The sequence below is a fragment of the Siphateles boraxobius genome, unplaced genomic scaffold (genome assembly GCF_051911475.1).
Source record: "Siphateles boraxobius isolate OS27281-9 unplaced genomic scaffold, OSU_SipBor_1 53, whole genome shotgun sequence".
Taxonomy (NCBI): Eukaryota; Metazoa; Chordata; class Actinopteri; order Cypriniformes; family Leuciscidae; genus Siphateles; species Siphateles boraxobius.
Genome location: NW_027509175.1, coordinates 80,324 through 103,576, shown reverse-complemented (window position 1 = coordinate 103,576; position 23,253 = coordinate 80,324). Strand labels below are relative to the sequence as shown.

The following is a 23,253-nucleotide window of genomic DNA, read 5'->3' as shown; positions in this document are numbered from 1 at the left end:
ACAACCATACATTTTTAAGTGTGATTTATGTGTCCAAATACTTTCAAGCCACTGCAGGAGTACAGATTTGTGTGAATCGAAGCAGTGATGATTTTAGCAGACACATAGTTTAATGAGAATCTATATGTACTTCAGGCTACAACGTATGCTTCAGGCTACAACACTGACATAACATCTCACACTCCACTTGGGGGAGAGGAACATGGAATTCAAATTAGAGACAGAGACAGACAGAGAGGGAAAATGAGAGTGACAGAGGAATTGCCTAATAGTGTGACTCAAAAATAACCATAAAAGAGCCACATTCAGACACACACCTGCACAATTGTCCATGCATGCACATACATGCATGCACACAGGTGTAAGGCATGCTGACCTCTCACACTTACAAGCATCACAATTACCACAAGCCATGTTAAAAACCCCACAGTATCCACACTTCAAAATGTTTAATTGTGTGCCGTATCTCTACAGAGAAATAGTAAGACGAAGATAGCTTATTTGAAAGCCTTTAGCAGATGTCCAAACAGGTTTCTGCATGGCTTTAGAGATAATGTTGTGTTCATGTGTTATACATGTTCATGTAACTATCAATTGGGAGAATCATCATATAATCTTGGATTGCAAGTTTCTCATGAACAAAGACAGCATTTCAAAGCAGATTATATGTGAAATGGATCTAGATGTGATTCACATAAGAACAAACAAAAGGGCCTGGGCTAAACAAAGGCGTAAGAGCTGTTGTTCTTTGTGACCCTGTGAATGCTTAGTAACCTCAGTGAAGGACTGTGTATTAATGGTCGACACATTAAGAGAGTGGGGTGGCCAAAATAAAGCCGATATATATATATATATATATATATGCATGCTAAATATTTATTGGAATTAATATTTAATAAATTAGGAATAAATCAGAACAGACTTAAACTGTTCTTAATTAAACAGACTTACTTTAGATGACAACTTCTTGATTCTGTAATCGTATTACAGTATTTTTCCCAAATAGAGAAATGGTTTGAAAAATATGAATAAAAAGGAAGTAAGCACAGTAACCAACAGCACTCAGCAATCTGGTATGTTTGTGCCAGTGGCGGCTGCTGGTCTTTCAAAGAGGGGAAGCTCATTTTCGGCCTACATCATAAAAATTGTTCATTTATTTATACTTAAATATATTGTGTGAATGAATGAGCAAACGATCTAAAAAAAAAAAAGATATTAAACTCGACGGAGGAAATGTGGGAATTAGGTTAAACTGAAACAAGGAATGTGGTGTATAATTGTGTAAACTGTATGATGAAACTTGCATAGCAATTTCGCCAACCAAATATTTGAATATTTTTCCAGAATTCCAGTATTCCTTATGTACTGAAATGGAAAATTATCAAAATTGAAAAACATTTGCACCTTAAGGACTACTGTCCTGTTTTTCTTTTAATAATTCCTTATTAAAAAAGACCATTCAAGCAGCACGTTTTTCCTCATGTTTTTGAGAATATACTGTAGGGGTGAAAGCCGCAGCTGCTACTATTGTGGACTGAATGGACAGCAACAAAGCTATAAGCAACAATGGGGAAATGCTGATGTAAACCCTGGTTGGATAAGGATTCAAAATTGGATATGAAGATGAAATCTGACACATAGCTTCAGTGTTAAAACTTATAAAATAATTGCTGTCTGAGGTTCTATATGGGCTGTGGCAATAACTTTGCCACAACATATGGAAAAAAAGAACTATGAACTCGTTTTTGGAACTGTGAAAGTAGTGATGAAGTATGAACTATGAACTATGAAATTTGTGAACTGAACTTTGAAATAGTTCAAGTAGAAAGTGAACTTTCTCAACACTGGCAATCATATTTTTTTCAAATATAGACACTAATTTTACATACAGCACACAGTGAAAATGACATGGATATGAAAGTGGGCAACTGAATATAGCGCAGCATAGTTTGAAAACAAGGGTTTAAAGTTTGTCGATTGAGCGTCTCCAGTGAGGCTGAAGTCTTCTACTGTCCGCATTCAATTCATACGGACCGACTGTCACGCACAGAGAACACGTTCATGGAGGCTACAAATGCACACTTCAGAATATCTGACAGCTGGGTTAGACTACATCTGCAAGGTTCGTGAAATTAAATGTTTATTAGATATTCAAAGATCTGTTTAAATTATATAAATGCGTATTTGCTGAATGCTGACGGTAAACTAGTAATGTGTATAGCCAACTAACCCATAAGCAACACATCCAAATATATGTTGAGACAACACTAAGTTTTTCATTAGATAATTTCCAAAAAAAATTATATGAATGCACATATCCAAGGATCTAAACCAGGATTCAGCAACTTATGGCAGGGGCATTGAAAGAGGCGCATGTATTTCATTCAGATACCTCGCACCTGGATGTCGACCCCTATCTAAACTAAACTATCAATACAAAAAGAATCATTATATTATAGGGGTGCAACGGTACACAGAAGCCACGGTTTGGTACATACCTCGGATTTGGAGTCGCGGTTCGATACGAATTCGGTACAACAGGAAAAAGCAACAAATCCCCAATGCTAGGTTTCTTTTAATTTATTTTGAGCAGACAGTATTGCAAATTACAGTTTGTTCCACCTAGCGGCATTTAGTCCCCCCCTAAAGTAGCTGTACTTTGTACGTTTGACTGAATTGTTTGCATGCCTTTTTTTTCTTTTATAGCTTCTTATATTTTTATAATGGATATTCATTTGATTGTAAATATACATACAGATGCAGCCAAACATAAGCAAACATAACTGGAGTGGCCAAAGCGAGGTGAGTGACGTTATCAAAAACACTGCTGTTCCATTTGCAGAATCACAGAACTTGCGTACTCCCGTCCTCGTCAGTTTGTACTCAACAAGTTGAACTTGGCAAGTCCGAACTACCAAGGACGCAAGTCCAAACTTTGCGTACTTTGTATTGAGAAACGCCCTTGTTTTGGGTTGGTGTAATTATCATCTCTTCTTCTGCTGCTCTTTTTCCTGTTGTGGCGGTTAACAAACATCGACACAGTCCTACCTCTGGTTCTGATGTTTATATTTTCATGTGTGAGGGAGTGTGTGTGTGTGTGGCACTCACTGTGAACAGCATGGTTCTGTTCTCCTGTAGGCTGGTGGGTTGGACCCCGGTGGCTCCATCTGCTGCTCGTCGCTGGAGCTCCGGTGATAGGCCATTCTCATCCAATCCTTGCAGTAATGGAAAACTGTGATCTCTTTTGAAAAATAGAGGTCGTTTTCCACCTCCATCTCCTCCTTCATTTGTTCCATTGACCACCTGGAAGTGAAACACAATTATCAGTTAAGGACAAAACGTACTTAAATTTTTTTTTTAAATTTTAAGATGGTCACGAAAATGGTGCTATGAAAATAGATATAATATACATATTAAAAGTAGACTTTAATATTACATAATAATTATAAAATATTGTATTGAATTTAATAATATAATATAACAATTAGAAAAGTAAGTCCATAAAGTGTGGGAAAGGATGTTTTATTTAATTATTGCAGATTTTTATTGAGTTTTGATTGAAAAATAATAAGCTTCTAACATATGGAAAGCCATAATATTAACAAAAAAGAAGGAAAAAATGACATTTTTATGAGCTTATGCTAAATCACACTCACATAACAAAAGGTTTTTCTTCATCAGTAAAAACCCCTGGTGCAAAAGTTTAATCTAGTATTACAGTATAACCTCAATCTAATATTGTGTTTAGAATAAAAAAATATTTTTAAAAAACAAAATTTGAGTGTAACCTGATTGAGGGAGAACGCCCTCCTGATGCCTGCTGCAAGTGAGCCAGTGACGCTGACACGTCCAAACTTCTCAATACACTCATCTATCAGTGCGGGTGGTGCTTTCCTGTGGGCCACCACCACTCGCCCACAGAACAACACCTCAAACTTCTTAGCAAAGGCTGTTGCTGCATCGACCGTCATTGCTGTGGAGCAGGAGGCATCTGGCTGATCGTTGCTGGGTAGAGGTGAGGTAGTGTCTTCTTGTCGGGCAGAACTTTTGCCGGCCTGCCTGAGAGTGCTGATGATCTCTGGAACCTGGAAGAGAGACGTGAAAGAGAAAAAGAATGAGGTCAAGTAAATAAGTGTAAAATAGTCACTCTGACCAATATGCATCACAAAAGTTTTCAGTTACCAGTCCAACTGTATACTCTATTCTCAGTCAGCCATATTTAAAAAAAAAAGGCTGGCATTGGCCTCAATGGTTCCATGAATCATCCATTAAATCTTTCCATTGCACATCATTAGAGTTGTGGAGGGAATATGATTTTATTAGCTTTCAGTTACATTACAATAATACAATTTTGAATCTAAATGTCACTCCAGAAGCATGTCACTGTATGAACCTCAATATCTGTGATAATGTGACAGACACTTAAGCTGCCATGTCCGAAACCACGTCTTGCAAAACATTACCACTTTTAGTTTAAAAACAAAAACATGCCGAGAAACATGACAGATAGACTCACACTTCATTTCCTCACAATATAAACAGTAGCTAGGACTACTATAAAGATAATACTTTGTTATATTACAAGAACTGTGCTATCTCTTAGAATACATGGTGTATTTTTGCATTGTGAATTACTATAGTTTTCTCTGTGATGATTATGAGATTATCTAGAGAATAATTAAAATGATCGTCTGAACGGTCAAAGAATACGGTGGTCAAAAAAAAAAGTAACAAAGCTACACATTTAAATTCCTTTGCAGAAAGGTTATTACGCACTAACAAAGCAATACCACTCTATAACCTTTTACTGTGATACTAAAAAGAGTGTATGGCATTTTCAAAAAAGGACTGTAGATATTTTCCAAAAATCCTTTTTTAATAGGGCGAAAAAACAGAGGGATCTATTCAATAGCAAAGGCTGAGCATTCTGTTATTCTCAGCAAGCAGAGGTTGAGTTAATGTAAATCAGGTGTACTAATGTTAATTTGATAACATGTTTACACTGTATTTATCCCATCACGCCCATGTACTTATATTCATCAAGACAAATCATGGTATTAAAAACATGCTATTTCAGATCTAATTCACCGAATGACTACAGCAAAAATGGTTCTCTCTGTAAAGGGCAAAAGAGTGTGTCTGCTGCCTCAGACAGCTGCAGAATTTAGATAGTTTATTTTTCTGCTAATCAAATCTTCATTCACTGGAATGCAGAACTAAGTCAAAGTCTATTTCAGCAACTTCCATAGAAAAAAACAAAAAGTCAAACAGGCTGGCCCAGGAGAAAACAGCGAACATTGGGAAAATACCTCAGGCTTTAGTACAAGCTCAATTTGGAGTTGTTTCCTAAGCACTGAATGGGACAGGCATGTGACCAGAAATTCAATGTAGGCCTAGTTCCAACATAATCTAGTGATTCTTGTATTGTCATTCAATAACTATGAAAATATAATATTGCCACCACTTTGGATAGTCTTTCATGGAATGGGCAATAAACAGTGTACTATATAGTAGGCTTCTGGAAGGCGGACTGTATGTGCAGTGGCACCAAAACTCGGACAAGTCCCAGATAAAGATGCTGTAACCGATTTTGTTGATTTTTTCACATGCTCTCTGTAAAGTGCAAAAAAGAACACACGAATGACACAGCGTTAAAAAGATATCAAAGCAAGATGAATGGGATCAGCAAAATTACGTATTTTCAAAACTGACTAGTCTATGAGTTGTCTAAACAACTAGTTGACTAATCAAAGCAATAAGAACGCCTGAAGACAACATCTAAAGCTAGTTGGGTCATTCCGTGTCAAATCCACCAAATGTCAGAAACTTCCCTCACTAAAATTTTTTATTTGATACTAATTATTTTCACCGTTGGCATATAATGAAACAAAGATTGCTAAAGTCAACAGATTTTACTAATAGACATACAAATCACTGTGTAAAAATAAAATAATGATGCTGTCATTTTTCTAAAGTCATTTTTACACCCCTTTAATTTAGCTCTAAATCTCAGGTGAAAATTGCCATTTTGACCACTCTACAAAATAGTGGATTCCTCCTGATTACTAAAGAAAAAAATATTACCAAATTAAAAAATTTGAGCCTTGCACCTCTGGTTGAGTCGACACAGAATGACCCAGTTGCATTTTCAAGCAAAACATTTGTTACATTTTGATTCACGAAACAATAGTTATTCTGTTCAAAATGAAGACACAAATTGGATACTTTCTGCTTCACAAATGTTACAACAAATGACCTTGGGTGAAATTGGTTAAAAGTTAAATTAGTTCTGAGAAAAGCTCTTACAACATGTGTTTGCAGATGCAACTTAGTTTGATATTTTAATAATGGCTTAAAGTGTGCAAATATGTTTTGTGGCTAAATTGTGCATGTGTATATATATATATATATAGGGAAAGAGGGTGACTAGTCAATTAGAAAAGAGAGCGTAGCTAACTAGTGTAGTTAACTGGTGTGAATATATGTGATGGTTTAAACGTAAAACTCTCCCCTTTCTGATGTAGATGTGGAGATGTTGCCCAGTCATGCGATCAGCTAAAGAACTCTTCAAAAGGCAGTCCAAACAAAATGTGGGCAGTCCAGTACAAACCCTTTGGCTAATCAAAGCAATTGCAAAGCTGAATGTTTCTATATGAGTGCTTTTCATTAGAGCACTGGTCAAAAACCAATCTAGTGCATGTGGTGAGCATAGATATCAAAGCATTTTCTTTGTGCCTGGGTCTGATTCAGCATGTTCTAATGTGCGAGTCAAAGTGTGTGCATGTTTATGTAAAGACGGTTGGGCCTAATCATCAGAATTTCAGGATACGAGAACAGGATACTGTGATGGATACTGACTCATCATGATCAACACATTTCTCTTCATCAGATAAAGGTGTTAAAAGTCTTACTGTGTCATAATATAATATAGTACAATCAACCATTGTCTAATGCTATCAGATCCGAAATATAAGATATTTTTACCAATTTAACTTTCATACTTTTACATAGCCTATTTCATATTGAAATAAAGCATTCAAAATAAGATAAAATCATGATTTTATCCATCAATTCATGATAATAATTGTATTTATTTTTCTTGGGGGGATTCATGCATTGATGAACTATACACAATAAGACCAGGAACATGTATTAAACGGACAGAAATGAAAATTCTGTCATTTCCTCACCCTCAAGTCGTTGATGAAAGAATTTGAACTAATATGAAGTTCCTTTTAAGTAGGTTAAGTCCCTAGTTCTTTTAAGTAGGTAAAAATGACCAGGTTTGACTTCATGTTGACTTCTAACGCCATCCAGATCCAGTCTGAAACCAGAGCAGGCCTACAGTTTAACACTTAAATCTGTCATTGCCCATTGAGAAAATCAGAACATGGATTCGTAAGCTTTTACCAATTTTAACCAGTCAAAATAACCCCAATAGCCTTTATCTGTATAATTGCATTTCATAAAGCTACAGTAATGGCTCATCTAAAGGTTAAAGGTTTAATTCACCCAAAAATTGGTTTAATCTATTTAGTTCAGCGTTATAAAGGAAATAATTTGATTGACTACCACAGTGCGAGAGAAATTTCGTTGGCCATCTTTTATGAGAAGAGGATGACAAGAAGAAAACAAATGAAAGGGAATAAATTTGACCAACAACTTAATTCTCACAGATCAGTCTGGCTGCAATGCTGGATTAATGGTGAAAATGACAGAACTCTAGATAATGCTGTTCTGCAATGGAAAAAGCAGAAGATCATTAATGTTCTAATGATATTTAATGGACCTGAAAAAGGCTAGACTTTCAGTCTGCTTCAAACAAGACACTTATTTTTGTTAATAATCTCATAAGTCAAGGTTGCAAGCGTTTGTGCCAAAGATGATGAACTTGTATATTCAAGTATCAACAAGACTTGTCTTGCATAACAGCCTGTTGCAAACAGGAATATCAGAAAATAATTGGCTGCTAGCTAAAACTATGCATAAGCAGACTATAATGTCTATTTTAAAAGATAAGATATCTAACTAACCACACAACACAGTTCAGAACTTTAGATGCTTCAAGGGTCAAAGTTTTGCTCTCAGCCTAATCGTTGAAGAAGTCACCAATGGGAACCACGCTGTCAAGCATAAGACCAGCAAACAGCAAAGCTTTAAAGACTCTTTATAACAAATAAAATTATACGGATATTTACTTTACATTGGAAATGTTGTGATCATAAATTACCACAATGGACAAAATGACCTTGACATATTCACACTCATATAACTCACCTGACTCAGCCATCTACGCAGGGAAGGCATGTCCAAACCTGATCAGCACCTTCCTGTGTTCTCCCTCATCCCTCAATCTCAGCTATATCCATTTTCTTCACTTTCCTGCGTCCTCACCTTCACTTTTCTGTACCTTCAAATGCTAAGCGTAAGTCCCTCAAAGCTTTCTCTGTTCTCTTCTGTTACTCCCTCTCTTACTGCTCCTCTGTTTTGGGACCTAGGGCTGACTCAGGCTCCGCCTCCCATGCTGATTCAGTACAATGTAGTTCAGTCAGAGCACCGCACCATGACATCTTTCTAGGAATATCACCTTCAGAAACACAGCAAAGTTACAATCTCTCATACCCTCCTCCTTTGTCTTCTCTCTCTGGGATGGCTTTATCTCGGGTAACAGTGTTTGATTGTGTGGAGGTTTGCTTAAAGCTTAAAGATACAAGCCTGCCAAAGACTGGAAATACTGGCATGTGTCCCAAGGGTGAATCTCACGAAAACATCTCTAGTAGGGCATATAAACCAAATAAAATGGGGGGAAAATATTTTAAATAATTTAAAAAATTACAATTAGGATTATTTTTTGCATTGTGACATTATACGAAGATATTTTCAAGACAATTAAAGGGATAGTTCACCCAAAAATGAAAATTCTGTCAGTATTTACTCACCCTCATGTTGTTCCTACCCCGTAAGACCTTCGTTCATCTTCGGAACACGAATTAAGATATTTTTGATGAAATCTGAGAGCTGGCTCACTCCTCCATAGGCTTCTTCAGGGATTGAAACTTGCCAGCATCGAAAAGTCATTTAAGACATCGTTAAAATAGTCCAAGTGACTACAGTGGCTCAATCTTAAGTTTATCAAGCGACGAGAATCCTTTTTTTCGCAAAAACAAACAAAAATAACGACTTTATTTCAACTAATCATTTCCTGTTGGCCTCTAGTCAGTTAACTTAGTATGATTGCGTAGAGCTACGTCAGACGTAGGCTCACTATTGGCCGACGCTGTTCATGTGGGTGATGCGTGTGACGTACAACAACAGAAGCTTACGCTGTTAAACTAGAGAACTGACTCGAGGCCCACAAAGAAGGAAATTAATAGTTGAAATAAAGTCGTTATTTTTGGGTTCTCGTCGTTTGATAAACTTAAGATTGAGCCACTGTAGTCACTTGGACTCAGGGTCCGAAATTAACACCCGCCAAGCGCCAAATGCGGATAGATTTTCCGTTTGGCGAGTAAATCTCAAAAGGCTATCCGCCACACTGGCGGGTGAATGTTCCAGACATTCTAGAAAGTTCCGGGAGTCTCCCCGCATATTGATAGCGGCTCTCTGATGCCCGCAAATTAGTTTAACCTCCTGGAATCTAGAGCGAGCGAGAAAGAGCGTGCACATACTCTGCGCACCGCAGAGAGCGAGAGACCTTGCGTGTGTGTGCGTGTGTGCGTCAAGAAGCGTGTGTGAACCTTCACACCTAAAATAGACCTACACTAAATATATTTATTAACTTAAATAATTAACAAATTAAGATGACAAAAAGAAAAAAACTGAATCAGTTTGAAGAAGCTTTGAAAAAACGTTCTTTTTTCATCAGACTAAGTTTTTTTCGTCCAATAAAAATAGCAGCCTACCTCAATCCACAGCTTGTCTAGTTTTTACTTTAAAAAGTAACATGTCTACATGATTCAATTTTTTTCAATTCAAATTTATTTGTATAGCGCTTTTCACAATACACATTGTCTCAAAGCAGCTTTACAGAAATTGCATGATGTGGCTATATAGCCTACTGTTTTTTTTAACCATGCAGCAAACAAACAAAAAAGATATATATATATATAAACAATTTTTCTAACTTTTAAACCGTTTAACTGATAGTATTAATCGGTAAATTTTTTTACTTTCGGTAAAGTATGTGATACTCTTACTAAACCTTCAAATGTACTGTTAGGAGCACTAGTTCCATGCTCATGTCCATGTCTTACTATTTGTTGATCTGTTTTGACTTCTATGTACTCTTATTCATTCAACATAATACCTTATCTCAATTAAATGTACTGAAATGAATGTATATGTGACACAAAAGGGCTGTTTATTATTTTGACCGGTAAAAAATATGCTTGGCTGGTGGATTTTTTCATCTACCAGTCCCCGTGGCAGGTGAGCCAAAAAGTTAATTTCGGACCCTGCTTGGACTATTTTAAAATTGTAAATGGTAAATGGACTGCATTTATATTAGGGCTGTCACTTTTGAGAAAAATCAAATTCGAACGGTTATCGAATATCAAGTAATGTATTCGAATATATTCGAATTTCTACAAGACCCCCCCCCCCAAAAAAAAACACCGTAACGGAGATTCAATCACAAATTTATTAACAGCCTGACAGTCATAAACAGGACTCAGGCCTGTCTGAAAACATTTTTTTTTTGACTTAATGTTTTAAACAGCAGGTTATCAATTTAATCTATATAAAGTGCCACTAAGCTACATGGAAAAAAACTGCATCGGAACAGCACGGCACAAACAATAACGTGACGGCTTAAACAGCAGGAGTAAGGCCTATAGCCTAGCCTCATTTCTTATTTCAATTCATTTCTTAATATTGTTTGCTAGAAACACCAATTTATCAACTTGATCTGGGTCAAGTGCGACTCTCTTTTTATTGGCGATGTTCCCCGCGGTGGAGAACACACGCTCAGTGCGCGCACACGTGCCTGGCACACACAGATTTGCGCGTCAATGTTGAGAGAAATGGTATACGGTGTAGCTGTAGAACCCAAAATATTTCCAGACTCGACTTTTTAGATGAGTTGAGGTCGTAATTCTCCGCTCGGGCTGTCGTTCTGTGCGTTATCTTCCATTTTCAAAACAGGGAGGCTATTATTCGCTTGATTTGGTCATGGGCTTACGCTACAATACGTTTAGAGCGCCCGCTCCTGGATGAGATGGCAAACAATAATAAAAAACAAAAAACGGTCTAATCATAGACTGTAAAAAATGCGCTAAACATGGCACTTTAAAAACCGGATAGTTTATTTATAGTTCGAATACGGATATTTTACGTCATGTTCGAATGCATATTCGAATATCGAATAAAAAGTGACAGCCCTAATTTATATAGCGCTTTCACAGACCCAATGGTCATCAAAGCGCTTTACATATTGCCTCACATTCACCCACTCACTCATACACCGACGGCGGTGTGAGCCATAAAAGGCGCCAAACCTTCGTCGGGAGCAGCTGCGGTTAGGTGTCTTGCTCATGGACACCTCGACACTTGGTGGATCGGGGATCGAACCACCAACCGTCCGGTTTGTAGACAACCTACACGAACCCCTGAGCCACTTCAATCCCTGAAGAAGCCTATGGAGGAGTGATCCAGCTCTCAGATTTCATCAAAAATATCTTAATTCGTGTTCCGACGATGAACAAAGGTTTTACGGGGTTGGAACAACATGAGGGTGAGTAGATACTGACCGAATTTTTATTTTTGGGTGAACTATACCTTTAAGCACATTTTCCCTCAGAATTCTCATTACTGTAATACATGCATCTGGATAGGCTATTTGAGTTTTTTTGTAAATCCCATTATTTTTAATGATGCAATTCTCACTTAGAGTAATAAACATGTCTAGAGAAATTCAATCAAAATATATTTTTGATATAATTTCTCTAGACATGTTCATGACGTGAAATGCACTTTTTCAAAGGTAGTCACCTTTCATATATCTTGGGCTATATGCATCCCTCTCTGTCGTGAACAACCAGCCATGGTTTTCTGTGCCCAAGAACACTTAAAACAGACAAACACATGGTCTGTTCTTACTTAGTAACACACACACTCACTCACATAGAGGAAGTCAGGAGGGCAGGAACAGTGAGTAATCCAAAAATAAAGAGAAGTCAGTACCCTTTCAGCTTGGCATGAGCACAGAAGAGCAGAAAACACCCTAACAAACAGCCCCTGTCCCGCGATGGAAGAGTGAAAATGGCGAGCAGCTTTGGTGAAGCTCAGGTCATTATCAGCACAGAAAGCACAGAGATCTGGACTAAAATAACTTAACCCAACTAACAGTCACGTTTTAAATAAATATACCTAGACAGTTAAGTTGATGAAAAACTTGGGTGAGTCACAAACAGCTTAAACGTCTTAACTGTTGGCATAATCATTAAAAAAATAGCTTGTCTCAGTACTTTGATGATAAACCAAACCCATTAACATCTAAACAAGTGAGGGGGAGAGAGATAGACAGAACACAAGGGAGTCGGGACATGCCACACAGCTCCAACCCGGAGAAGAAGCAGGTTTGACTTTGTGCAGACACACACACACACACCTATACACACAATGCTGGAACACTTTGGGAAAAGAGGGACAAACAAATGTCAAAGATAGTTTATTGTAACATTCTTTAAATCTGTGACATTTTACAAATATTTACATGTATCTTTCATATTTACTTTGTTATAGACTTTTAAAACAGCTGTGTGATAACACAAAAGGATTTTCAGGATACATTGCCCATTACTCCACAGCAAACACCCACTCACAAGACCACAATCTCAAAGTTCAGGTTTTTGAGGTCATCAAGTCACAGGAAAAAGGGTAATACTAGACAATGATGTAATCTAATCGCCACAACCACCACTCAACTAAAACAGCATAATTAGTCACATGATAATGAGATAAACTGAAAGGAGCAGTCTATATCCGGATAGTTGTGCTAAATGCTATATGTATTTATAGAAAAGGTTTAAACATCATTACTGTAAAATTACTAGTAAACATGAATTTTTATGACGACAAATATTTTTTTGTTTAAAAGTGAATAATAGGCCTAACATTTAGGCTATCAAAATAATAAACAATTTAAATAAAATAATGACAGACTAATAGTTTAAAAGTTCAAAAGTTTGATTATTTTATGTGAATAATTTAGCCTAATAAAATGTTAGAATAAAATTAAATATTAGAATAATTTGAATAGTGTCATTATTAACATTAAACCTATACTGAAAGTTAGTGCAAAAGTTTAATTATTTTATGTAAATAATTTAATAAAATAAAAAACAAAATAATTATAAATTAAAACAATTGATAGTTCCATTAAAACCAACAACCGAGGATAAGCAGGGAAATGGATGGATGGAGTTCCATTAAAACTCTCCTGTAGCTCAAATAAGCTTTCCTGTAGCTAAAAACAGTAGAGCGTTGGCGCTTGCAACGCCAATGTCATGGGTTCGATTAACAGGGGGAAAAAGAATTGATAAGACTGTAAATGTGTACCTTGAAATGCAATGTAAGTGAGTCACTCTGGATAAAAGCGTCTGCCAAATCTAAAACCTGGACTAGACTATTGATTAATTTATGAATTGATTTATGATTCCGATTCAACCATTAATATTACTGCTTTCTTATATTGCTGCACATAAATGAAAATAACTTCTTTTTTTTGCAACAATGGCTGTATTTGCTCACATTTTGAAATGTATATTGTCACAAAGATGAAAAATATAATATTTGTTGCTACTGTCATGTATCACCCAGCCCTTCTCCACAGCAAGAACAACACAACACTATAGGGTTTCAAGTTCAGTGCTAGAAATTAAAAGCTCAAAAAGTATGCGTACACAGACACATAAGTTAAGTAACTCTTTGAAAGAAGGAGGGAGCACCGGTCACATGAGGTGGAACCGAGTGCGGGACATGTGACACTGACACACACCTAAAAATGAGGTGGTTCCGTTTAGGCTACTGAAGAATTATTGGTAGCACAAAAACACAAAGGAAAACCTAATGAAACTAAACTGAGCAACACACATCTAAAAAGTTAAAACAGCCGGAAAATCAAATGAACTTTACAAAAGTGAACACACAACATATTATGGCAGGCTGGGACACAAAAGACAACTTATATTAATTGCCCTCTTTCATTCATGAACAAAAGCAGCTTTAAAGTCTATGTAAATGATTGACATTTCTCATGCACACTTCCACAGTTTGTTCTTGATGTTCCTTTTGACACACCATCAATCTTACTCCACAATGCCTTGAGTGTCATTAGTCTATGAACAGACTGCTGCTTGAATGAGAACAAACTGAACTGAACAAACTGCACCACCCTTTTATTCTCAACAGTAACTTTATCTCAGTTTGAGTCATTTTTCAGCATGTTTGATACAATATATTTAGTACATTGCAAAACTGCTTTAAACCATCTCAACAAATCCCGTTCTACATAGCCTAGAGATAAATGACTATTACAGCTACTGTTAAAGTTAACCTGTTACAGTTAACCTATCAAATAACCGCCATTTACGGTCGGCTACCTAGATTTAGACGAGTAAGTTAAGTTAGCCTATTTGACCATTTAATAGTACAAATAAACTTTGTGAATATAGACTAATATTTGAATATTATTTTATCAACAAACTGGCAGATACACTGCCTGTCTCAAAACATAGTGACCTACCTAACTTGACAGCATTGTGGGCATCACTAACGTTATCTTTATGAACATTTGAATCAATGCCCAAAAATGCTCTCTTGATAGGCAGCTCGGTAGGTTTTGAAACACAGCCATTAAGACAACTTTACGAAGAAAAAGTTAATTATCTAGATGTACTTTAATGCTTTATATAAACAACTCGTTATTCACTTTTCACGAGAGAGAAAACTATATAATTTAATTAAATAAAAAGGGAATAAATTATGCTGCAATGGGCTAACGTTCACTAACATCTCTCATTAGTGGCTAACCGACTAGCTAAGTATGCTAACATAACGTTACACTTCCCAACTAAACAAATTCCAAAGAAACTTTATAAAGGTACTCACTGTCTCCTGCTCGCTTTTCACATCCCTCCGCAGTAAATGAAAGATGTGAAAGCGCGCTTTCATCGCTTCAGCCATCCAGAGCTCATGGAGAAAGTGAAACTAGGGAGTTTGTAGTGTGTGTATGACCGTTTGAGCGGCGCTCAGTGGGATGTGACGGTAACATTCACATGAAGTTGAGAGAAAACTGCACTGAGGTAGCAGATCATATCACATTCATGGGAATACAACGGCTTGTCAGTAGACTATCTTGTGTTTAGTGGAACATCTTAATTTGTAAGCTTGAAAAATAATTTTCGTTTAGATCCCATGGGAGATCGAATTACTAGTTGCAATATAAATAAAACATAATTTAGTTTAGTTTAGACTGGGTTTAAGATTATTTATAAATATTAAATATTAAAAGGTGTTGACTGAAATAATCATTTACTCTCCATGCATAAGAGATTTCCCATATTCAGGATTTGACCACCGCCTAGTGGCAGATAGGATTTTACAGTCACAACATACACTGACAGAAATAGTTATAAATAGCCTAATAAAATACATTTCATCACAAATTATAACACCATATAATCTGACAAACTGTAGAAACATATAGCATTTTTCTGCTATTTAGTAAAATGTTTTTCATCACATAGCTATTATATATAAGCTTAATACTTTAAGTGAAAAGTTTAATTGAATATTAAATATACATTTTTAGAATATCTTAGAATTTAACATATCATTTGCTTTAATGACAGAAGCTAACAATCATGTTATCCAGCAAAATTTGAGAATGGTTCAAAGAGCATCTTGTGCTTCAATAATAAAAAATAAAAAAATACTTTAGAGTATAATTTCTCATGACTTTTAATTTTGACTTTTTCAAATTCCCCACTAAATGAACTATATTCAGTGAGACATGTTGTTATAACATTCAAAATAAATTTAGATTAAATCTGAATCTGATTAAAAAATTAAATATGATAAAATTGTTTAGTAGCTCATTTTATTCAACATTCTTTCCCACACACTCACAAATTTCTCTGTCCTACTTAAATTGATCCGGTCCCTTGACACTGTAACGGATAGGCCTATCTATCTCATATTTTTCCATTACAAGAGCAAACAAATCTCCCTCATTATTTATACTTAAAGTATTATAAATATGATACATGAGCCATATAGGCTGCTGAAAATAGTTATTGTATTATCTGGAATCATGTTAAATAATAAAATGTTAAAATACAGGTTTGAAAGTATAGCCACGAGACTTAAACATTATACATGTTGGCATGCAACTAGTTTGACAAAATCACAAACTAACTTTTTTTGTATAAAGTTATATCCAATTGTCCAATTATAACCCAGAATGATTAAGAGAATTTTACAGCTCAAATAATGGATAAATTAATTTAAGTGCTTTAACAAAAATGCAAGCTTACTTAAGTGCTACAAAATGTCTCAAATGTAAGTGCATTACTAACTGTATTTTTGTTTTTGTTTTTGAATATCAAAAAGATTTCCTATAGTAAAAGTTTATATGAAATTAAAATTGACAATTGGGGATTCATCCATGAGTATGATTCTACTTTTAAAAACCTCAAACTTTTTTAATCAAAATGTTATGACCCAATTTTCTGGTAAAACTACAGACCTCTCTCTGGTAACGTATTCTCCAATCATTTAATCTGCTCAAACCCACTACAATCAACTGCAAGCTCCAACCCAATCTCATGGAAAAACATACATTTTTAGCAATTACTACTACTAATAATACATTTTTACTTCATAGAGAGCCTTTAAAAGCAGCTTTAAATCGCTGTGCACAAAATAAGCAGTACATAGCACAAAAAAAAGTTAAACATCAACAAGCCAAATGCTAGTTTTAAGAGGAAGTTCAAGAGGAAGAGAGTTTCAAAGGGTAGGAACTTAGACAGAAAAAGCCCCGTCACCCGTAGATCTTAAGCGGGTTTGTGAAACAGTCAACAAATTAGACTGTGAGGAGCGCAGTCTGCGATTTGGGGTGTAAGGGATTTACAACGCAGAATGATTAAGACTAAAAATGATTTTGTTCAGTCTATAGATGTTCTTTTGTTCAGTCTATAGATGCGTGGTGTTTCTTTACAAAGTGATATCGGCAACTACTGGTCAGGCATGAATAATACAAATTTTTTTTTGTCATTTTCGTGGATCCATGTGAACGGGGAACATTCTGACAACGTTGTTGTGTACGGAAAATCATTTTTAGTATATCCTTGTCATGTACCATTAGCCACCAATTGGCCAAAATGTTAAATCGTAACAAATTGCCATGCGATTGTGTTGGGAAGCTAGCATTCTTATTTTTAACGTAACAACCACATATTAAAATCCAATCAACTACTGATGGATAGAACCAAGTGACCACCCTGTAATCCATTACACTCGAATGTACGTCACAATGCAGAAGAATATATCTGTCGCTTCTTCTGTTTCATCGTGACTTTAAGTTACCCATAACTACAGTGTAACTTTCACAAACTTCCACAGCTTAAATGTGGAAAAACAGACTTTTCACAGCTGTCACCATATTTTTACAAAGGTTTTTGCTATATGCTAAGCTGTTGAGCTTAAGCACAGCTGTAGGGTCTCACATGAAAGACAGAGTAAATGGAATTAAGTTATCTTAAATTGGCTGGTGACATGAAAGCTCATAGAAAACATGTCTTGATAGTTTATGGTTGAAGAGGTCATTTAGTTGTTGTTTTTCAGTTTAAAAAAAGAACATGTGAAGTTGAGGGAACATCACTATGATATGAATCTCAGTTATTCAGACATGCACGCACACACTAATTTTGGTGAGTGGAAGCACATGAGTGACAGGTGGTCAGAAGACAGGGACATGCACACCTGTCTAGCTCTCTTTCTATCTCGTTGCCTTGATGATCAACTCAATAGACAGCCGCAGAGAGTTCGTAGCCACATTGCGGTTGGCTCACTGACACAGGATATGGTTACTATGACAACTTAGATTTGTATCCTGCCTAAATGCAGGTTTATGACGGAAGCTTCACAACCTATCTCTGACAATCCATCATTACGAGTCAATATTCAAAAACAATCAGTCCATTGTAATAAACCACCATTGTTTATCACTACAATAAAGACACCTTGTAGGCTACTCTTATTTCACAAACCTGTTTTGATTTGTACTGGGTTTTAGCTTTATTACAGACAGCTGAAAGAATCTGTGCTACTGGCCATCATGTTACCTATGATAAGACATTTGGAACAAGTTGTGTGAATCTGCCATAGGTGTGATGTCAAAAGAAGACAGAAAAAGATGCCAAATCAGTCTCTCTCGTAAACCCAAATACATACACATAAAGCGCTTTTTATAACCTTTATGGCAGTGGATAATAGCCACATGTACTAAACTTTATGTGAAGAATACAGCACTTCCTCTGTCTTCCATTTTCTTATAACCTATGAAATTTGTACCTTTTAATTTACCTTTATGATTAAGGTCGCTTGTTAGGTCAAGAATCACCATTATTATTGCTCATACTTTGAGTTAATGTTAAACGTCAGTTTAAACCTAAGTTTTAAACTTTGGTGACTGATCCAGTTGAGAAGAAATGAGCCATTACATTTTTAAGACTATCAGCGTTTGCCGGTGTCTGTTGGGGCAGTGTGAACATGGGAGTTATTTTTCATAAAATTCTAAATGCAACGACCAACTTTTTTGTTGGTGTTTGTCTGTGCGGTGTGAATTGGCCTTAAGACTTAAAATGACATAAAAGTCTGTTGAAACAAAAATCAAAACGTTCTTCAAGATATCTTTCTTTTGTGTTCCACAGAAGATAGAAAGTCATTCTGGTCTGAAACCACATAAAGGTGAGTAAATGATGGAAGAGTTTTCATTTTTGGGTGGATTATCCCTTTAAGATCGGGGTGGGCCAATAAGAAGTCACCTAGCAACCACTAAAACACCTTAGCAACCGCATATTAGTAGCATGGCATCGACCTGCAATGTGACGGAATGTTATGCATGGGCACCACTCTGGTAAAAAACAAAAAACTGGTTGTTCTCTCTGATTGTCATTGTGTTGTTATGGTACTATATCTTATATACACAAAACTACTTGCACAAATGCACACACCCATTAGGAGGGAGGATTGACATTTAAACCTCTGAGCTTTCCCTCATCAAAAGAGATTCACTTCAAAGTTATGTGTGAGAATAACACCTACGGCAAACCCTCTAACAGTTCTAAGAGCCACAAACTCAAAACTATGAAATGTATTGTCATAGTCCACACAAAATTGTGTGACACTTCTTGGAGTCCATCACATTTCGATTTAGAAGTACATTTGAAGTTCATATTAATCAATCCATATTAATGAATCAATCCAGAATTCAAATGCAGCTAATCCAAAAATGTCCCCTTACCTTCAGCTGGTCCTGGCAGCAGAATACATAGCAGGCTGCTTTTTTCTCCTCTCTGAGCAGACAGCCAAAATAGCTGGGCTCCTGGCTGTTGTGAATGAGTTTGGTGATACGATGTGGCCTGTGATCAAACAGAACCATATGTTGCAATGGGTCCCATGGCTTCCCCGGTTCTGCCGTGTCCAGAATGCAGCTCACTGAATTGGCTGAAATCTGCAATACCACAGGCTGATCTCGAACCTTGGACCATCCGGGGGAAAAAGAAAAAATTGTGCTATGGTGCTATGGTATTCTTTTATGTACGTACATGAATACTGTTATATACAGTATGCATGCTGTGCCATTATTCATAATAAAAAATTAAAAAACGTGTGTCCCTGATTGTACACACCGTCTTCAATAATTATACTCTACTGTTCAAGATGTTTCATAAACACAACTTTGAACAGTTGTGTATATGAAACATCTTGAACAGTAGAGTACATTCAGAGACACAAAAGTGTTTTTTGGGGTCAGTAAGATTTTTTTTAAAGAAATTAATCATTTTATTTAGCAAGGATGTATTAAATTGTGACAGTTAATGTTATATAAAAATATTTCAGATAAATAATGTTTTTTTGACCTTTCCATTCATGAAATAATCCTGAAGATTAAATATGTTATAATCCTGAAGAACATATATTATGGTTTACATAAAAATATTAAGCAGTACAACTATTTTCAACACTGATAATAAGAAATGTTTCTTTAGCACCAAATCAGCATATTAAAATGATTTCTGAAGGATCATGTGGAAATGAAAAGACATTTTAAAACATATTAAAATAGAAAACAGTTATTTTAAATTGAAATTATAATAAATTCTTTACTATGTTTTTATACTGAGCATAATAAACTACAGACACCAACTTTTGAACAGTAGTGTGTATATATATATTTACAATACATTTACAATTAGGCTTTACATTGCTGGGTTTTTCCAACATGTATAAATAAACTGACCTCTGGAGAGTAAGTGCCACTAAATTCATGGTTTCCGTTGTTCTCCCCCGGCCGGGACCTCCGTATCTCAGCCACCACCCAGGGGAGCATGGTCATGGTGGTCTGTGGATGGATGGCCAAAGATCCAACCAGAGTTAGCCTGTACTTAATCTCCTCTTCCCCTTCCTCTTTCTTCCTCTTATCAACTGATCCAAGAAGTGTTTGTGTAAGGGCAGAGAGAGGATGATCTTTGATTGGGTCATCTCTGGGTTTGACCTCGAAACAAATTCCCTCCATGTTCCTAATGAAAAAATGAGGAACTAGGTATAACCTCGTCAAGAACATAAAAAACACCAACATAAATGAAGTAGGTGGTTCTGTGAAAAGATCCAACTTCTACAACATTTACCTCAACTCTGCCATTTGCAGGGGAATAAAACGGCTTACTCTGAAAGCCCTAAGGAACGCAGGCAAAGAATTCCTGCCCCCTTTCAGCTTTAAGCAAAGTTGTCTAAAAATGATAAAATTATATAATATTAATAAAAATTTCATAATAACACTTTTTTTTGCTCTTTAATTTTGCATTAGGTAAGGTACAAAATGATAGTCAAACATATTTACAAAAATAAATTACACAAAGTTTATCACTGAAAAGAAAAAAAAACTGTTATTCAAGTATTTTATATATACAATTATTATTTAGAATTTGTCTTATTTTCAGATTTAATTTTAATTTAAGTTTTAGTCATTTTAATGTGCTTTTGTAATTTGTATTAATTTTTATATTATTTTTTATTTTAAATTTTGACTTATTTATTTCTCTTAGTTGCCGAAGCAACATTTATAATTTCCCTTTCAGTTTTTTTAAGTTTAAGTTTTTCATCTAATATTTTATTTTTATATGTTTTTGTAGTTGACAACAACACTGGCTAAAACCTAAAATGTGCTTTAATTAAATTAACTGGTTCAATTAAGTCTAGAATATTATCTAATATACTCTAGAATCATCTAAAATTGTGCATTATGTTACACTGTCAAAAGTCATTTTTGCATTATGTTACAACAAAAATCACTGCAAATTCTGTACAGTGTGTCAATGGATGCGCCATTCAGAATAGAGTTTGTAGTGATAATAACATCAAAAAGGAACCTCATCCTCTACAAAGAGAATCAAGCTTTATAAAATAAAATTATGTAAAGGTCATATATCTGAACAAAAGTGTTTGAGGCGGTTCTCGGTTCTGAGACGGGGCCCTAATGTGGTAGCTTACATACACTGAAGCCCAACAGCGAGTATAAATAGCCAAGCATGTCTAATGAGACACAACTGCTATTTACAGAGAGGTCAACAGAAAGTTACTCTGATGATAACAAACAAGAGACATAGGTCATGGACTTAAGTAGGCTATACAAAGCAAGGAGAGAAGCAAGTCACCTCAAATAAAAAAAAGATATTGAAGACATTTGGCAAGGTCATAGGTTTGTCGCAGAGCAATATTTTGCTATAGGTTACTTTGAATTAGTATTAATTCCATTTTATATAAATACTACTTTTGTATATTTTATAAAAGTTTTAACTTTCACTTACCTTTACGCACGATGCACAGCCTATTTGAGGAAGTTCTTAAATAACGGTCCCGTTAGTTTTTGGCAATACAGACTATATAATGTCCCATTGGCAACTGATTTTCAGGTTGAACTTTCTCCAAAGTAGTCGATTCATCACTGTATGCCTCTCCTCGCCATAGCAATAAGGCGACACGGAGTAGTGCGAGTAGCCTATAGTGTGAATGTGATTGAGGAAGTATTTTTTTCTGACGTTTGAATGAACTTCATAGGCTACTGCGCAGATCACGGTGAGAGAAGGTCTTGTCAGCACTAAAATAAAACACAAATACATAAAAACAAATCTTTTTCAATCCAGTTTTGCTTTTGAAATCCACGTTGGTTTTAATAAACGTACTGCGGAGTTTGTGTTTATAGTTATTGTTTTTTCCGTAAGTTAAAAACTAAATCTGTCATTATTACTCATCCTCGTGCTGTTTTCCGTATGACTTTCTTCTGAGGAACTCAAAAGGAGACGTTAGATATTGTGACTGGCAGCCTCAGCCACCTCAGCATTTTTTCCCTTATACCACAATAAAACTGAATGGTGACCTTTTGATGTCCAAAGAAGTCAGTGTACAGTTCTGTTTACTATGCACTGTCAAAACTGAACAACTTAAAATGTATAATGTTAGTCTATTCTTGATCAGTATTATTGTACTTAATATTATCAACATGCGATATGTGTAATATGTAGGCTGTAAAGCAAAGGGTTACCAAAAATGTGCCTTTATCCAGCGCCGCGCCTGCCGCGTGCACTGCCCCGATTGAAATATCCCGGTGCGCGCGCTCTGTCTTTGTGCGCGTGCTCACAGACAGCTCTTGCTTGACACAACTAGCCTACTCTATTCATGTTTGTTACACAAACCGAAAGTAAAGACCACTACGAGCTACTTACACACACGCGTACCACACACACATACTACGCGCGAGCGCACACACACGCACTCTACTGTCAACTGTGCAAGACTATAAATAGCCTAAAGAGGTGTAGAGTGACCAAGAGCACCTATGACTGAAAAGTTTAAAATAAAAAAACATTACAGAATAATAAACTAATATAACCTTAGCCAAATACAGACTTCCCATGAACAAAATAAATATTATGTCAAATACAGCCTATAAAAGTAATGCTGACATTTTCT

The 23,253-nt window shown here is 35.9% G+C and overlaps 1 protein-coding gene across 13 annotated transcripts in view; it reads right to left on the bottom strand.

Moving 5' to 3' along the window:
• tbc1d1 (TBC1 (tre-2/USP6, BUB2, cdc16) domain family, member 1) overlaps window positions 1–23,065 on the bottom strand; it is a 67,577-nt gene extending 44,512 nt beyond the window's left edge. For 4 of the 13 annotated variants that reach the window (XR_013195395.1, XR_013195396.1, XM_077204965.1 and 1 more), the window contains exons 1-6: window positions 22,826–23,065; window positions 22,092–22,381; window positions 20,525–20,804; window positions 19,526–19,762; window positions 3,789–4,085; window positions 3,109–3,303 (exon numbers count right to left, since the gene is read on the bottom strand). Coding sequence is in view for 10 of the 13 variants with exons in the window: in XM_077204965.1 (XP_077061080.1) it covers window positions 3,109–3,303; window positions 3,789–4,085; window positions 19,526–19,762; window positions 20,525–20,800 (1,005 nt within the window). In the remaining 3 variants the exon portion in view is untranslated. Of the gene's footprint in view, window positions 1–3,108; window positions 3,304–3,788; window positions 4,086–8,277; window positions 8,728–15,108; window positions 15,268–19,525; window positions 19,763–20,524; window positions 20,805–20,912; window positions 21,015–22,091; window positions 22,382–22,466 lie in introns of those variants that run through there. The other 9 variants (XR_013195394.1, XM_077204963.1, XM_077204967.1 and 6 more) reach the window with 9 other exon arrangements.
• Window positions 23,066–23,253: the final 188 nt, after the last annotated feature.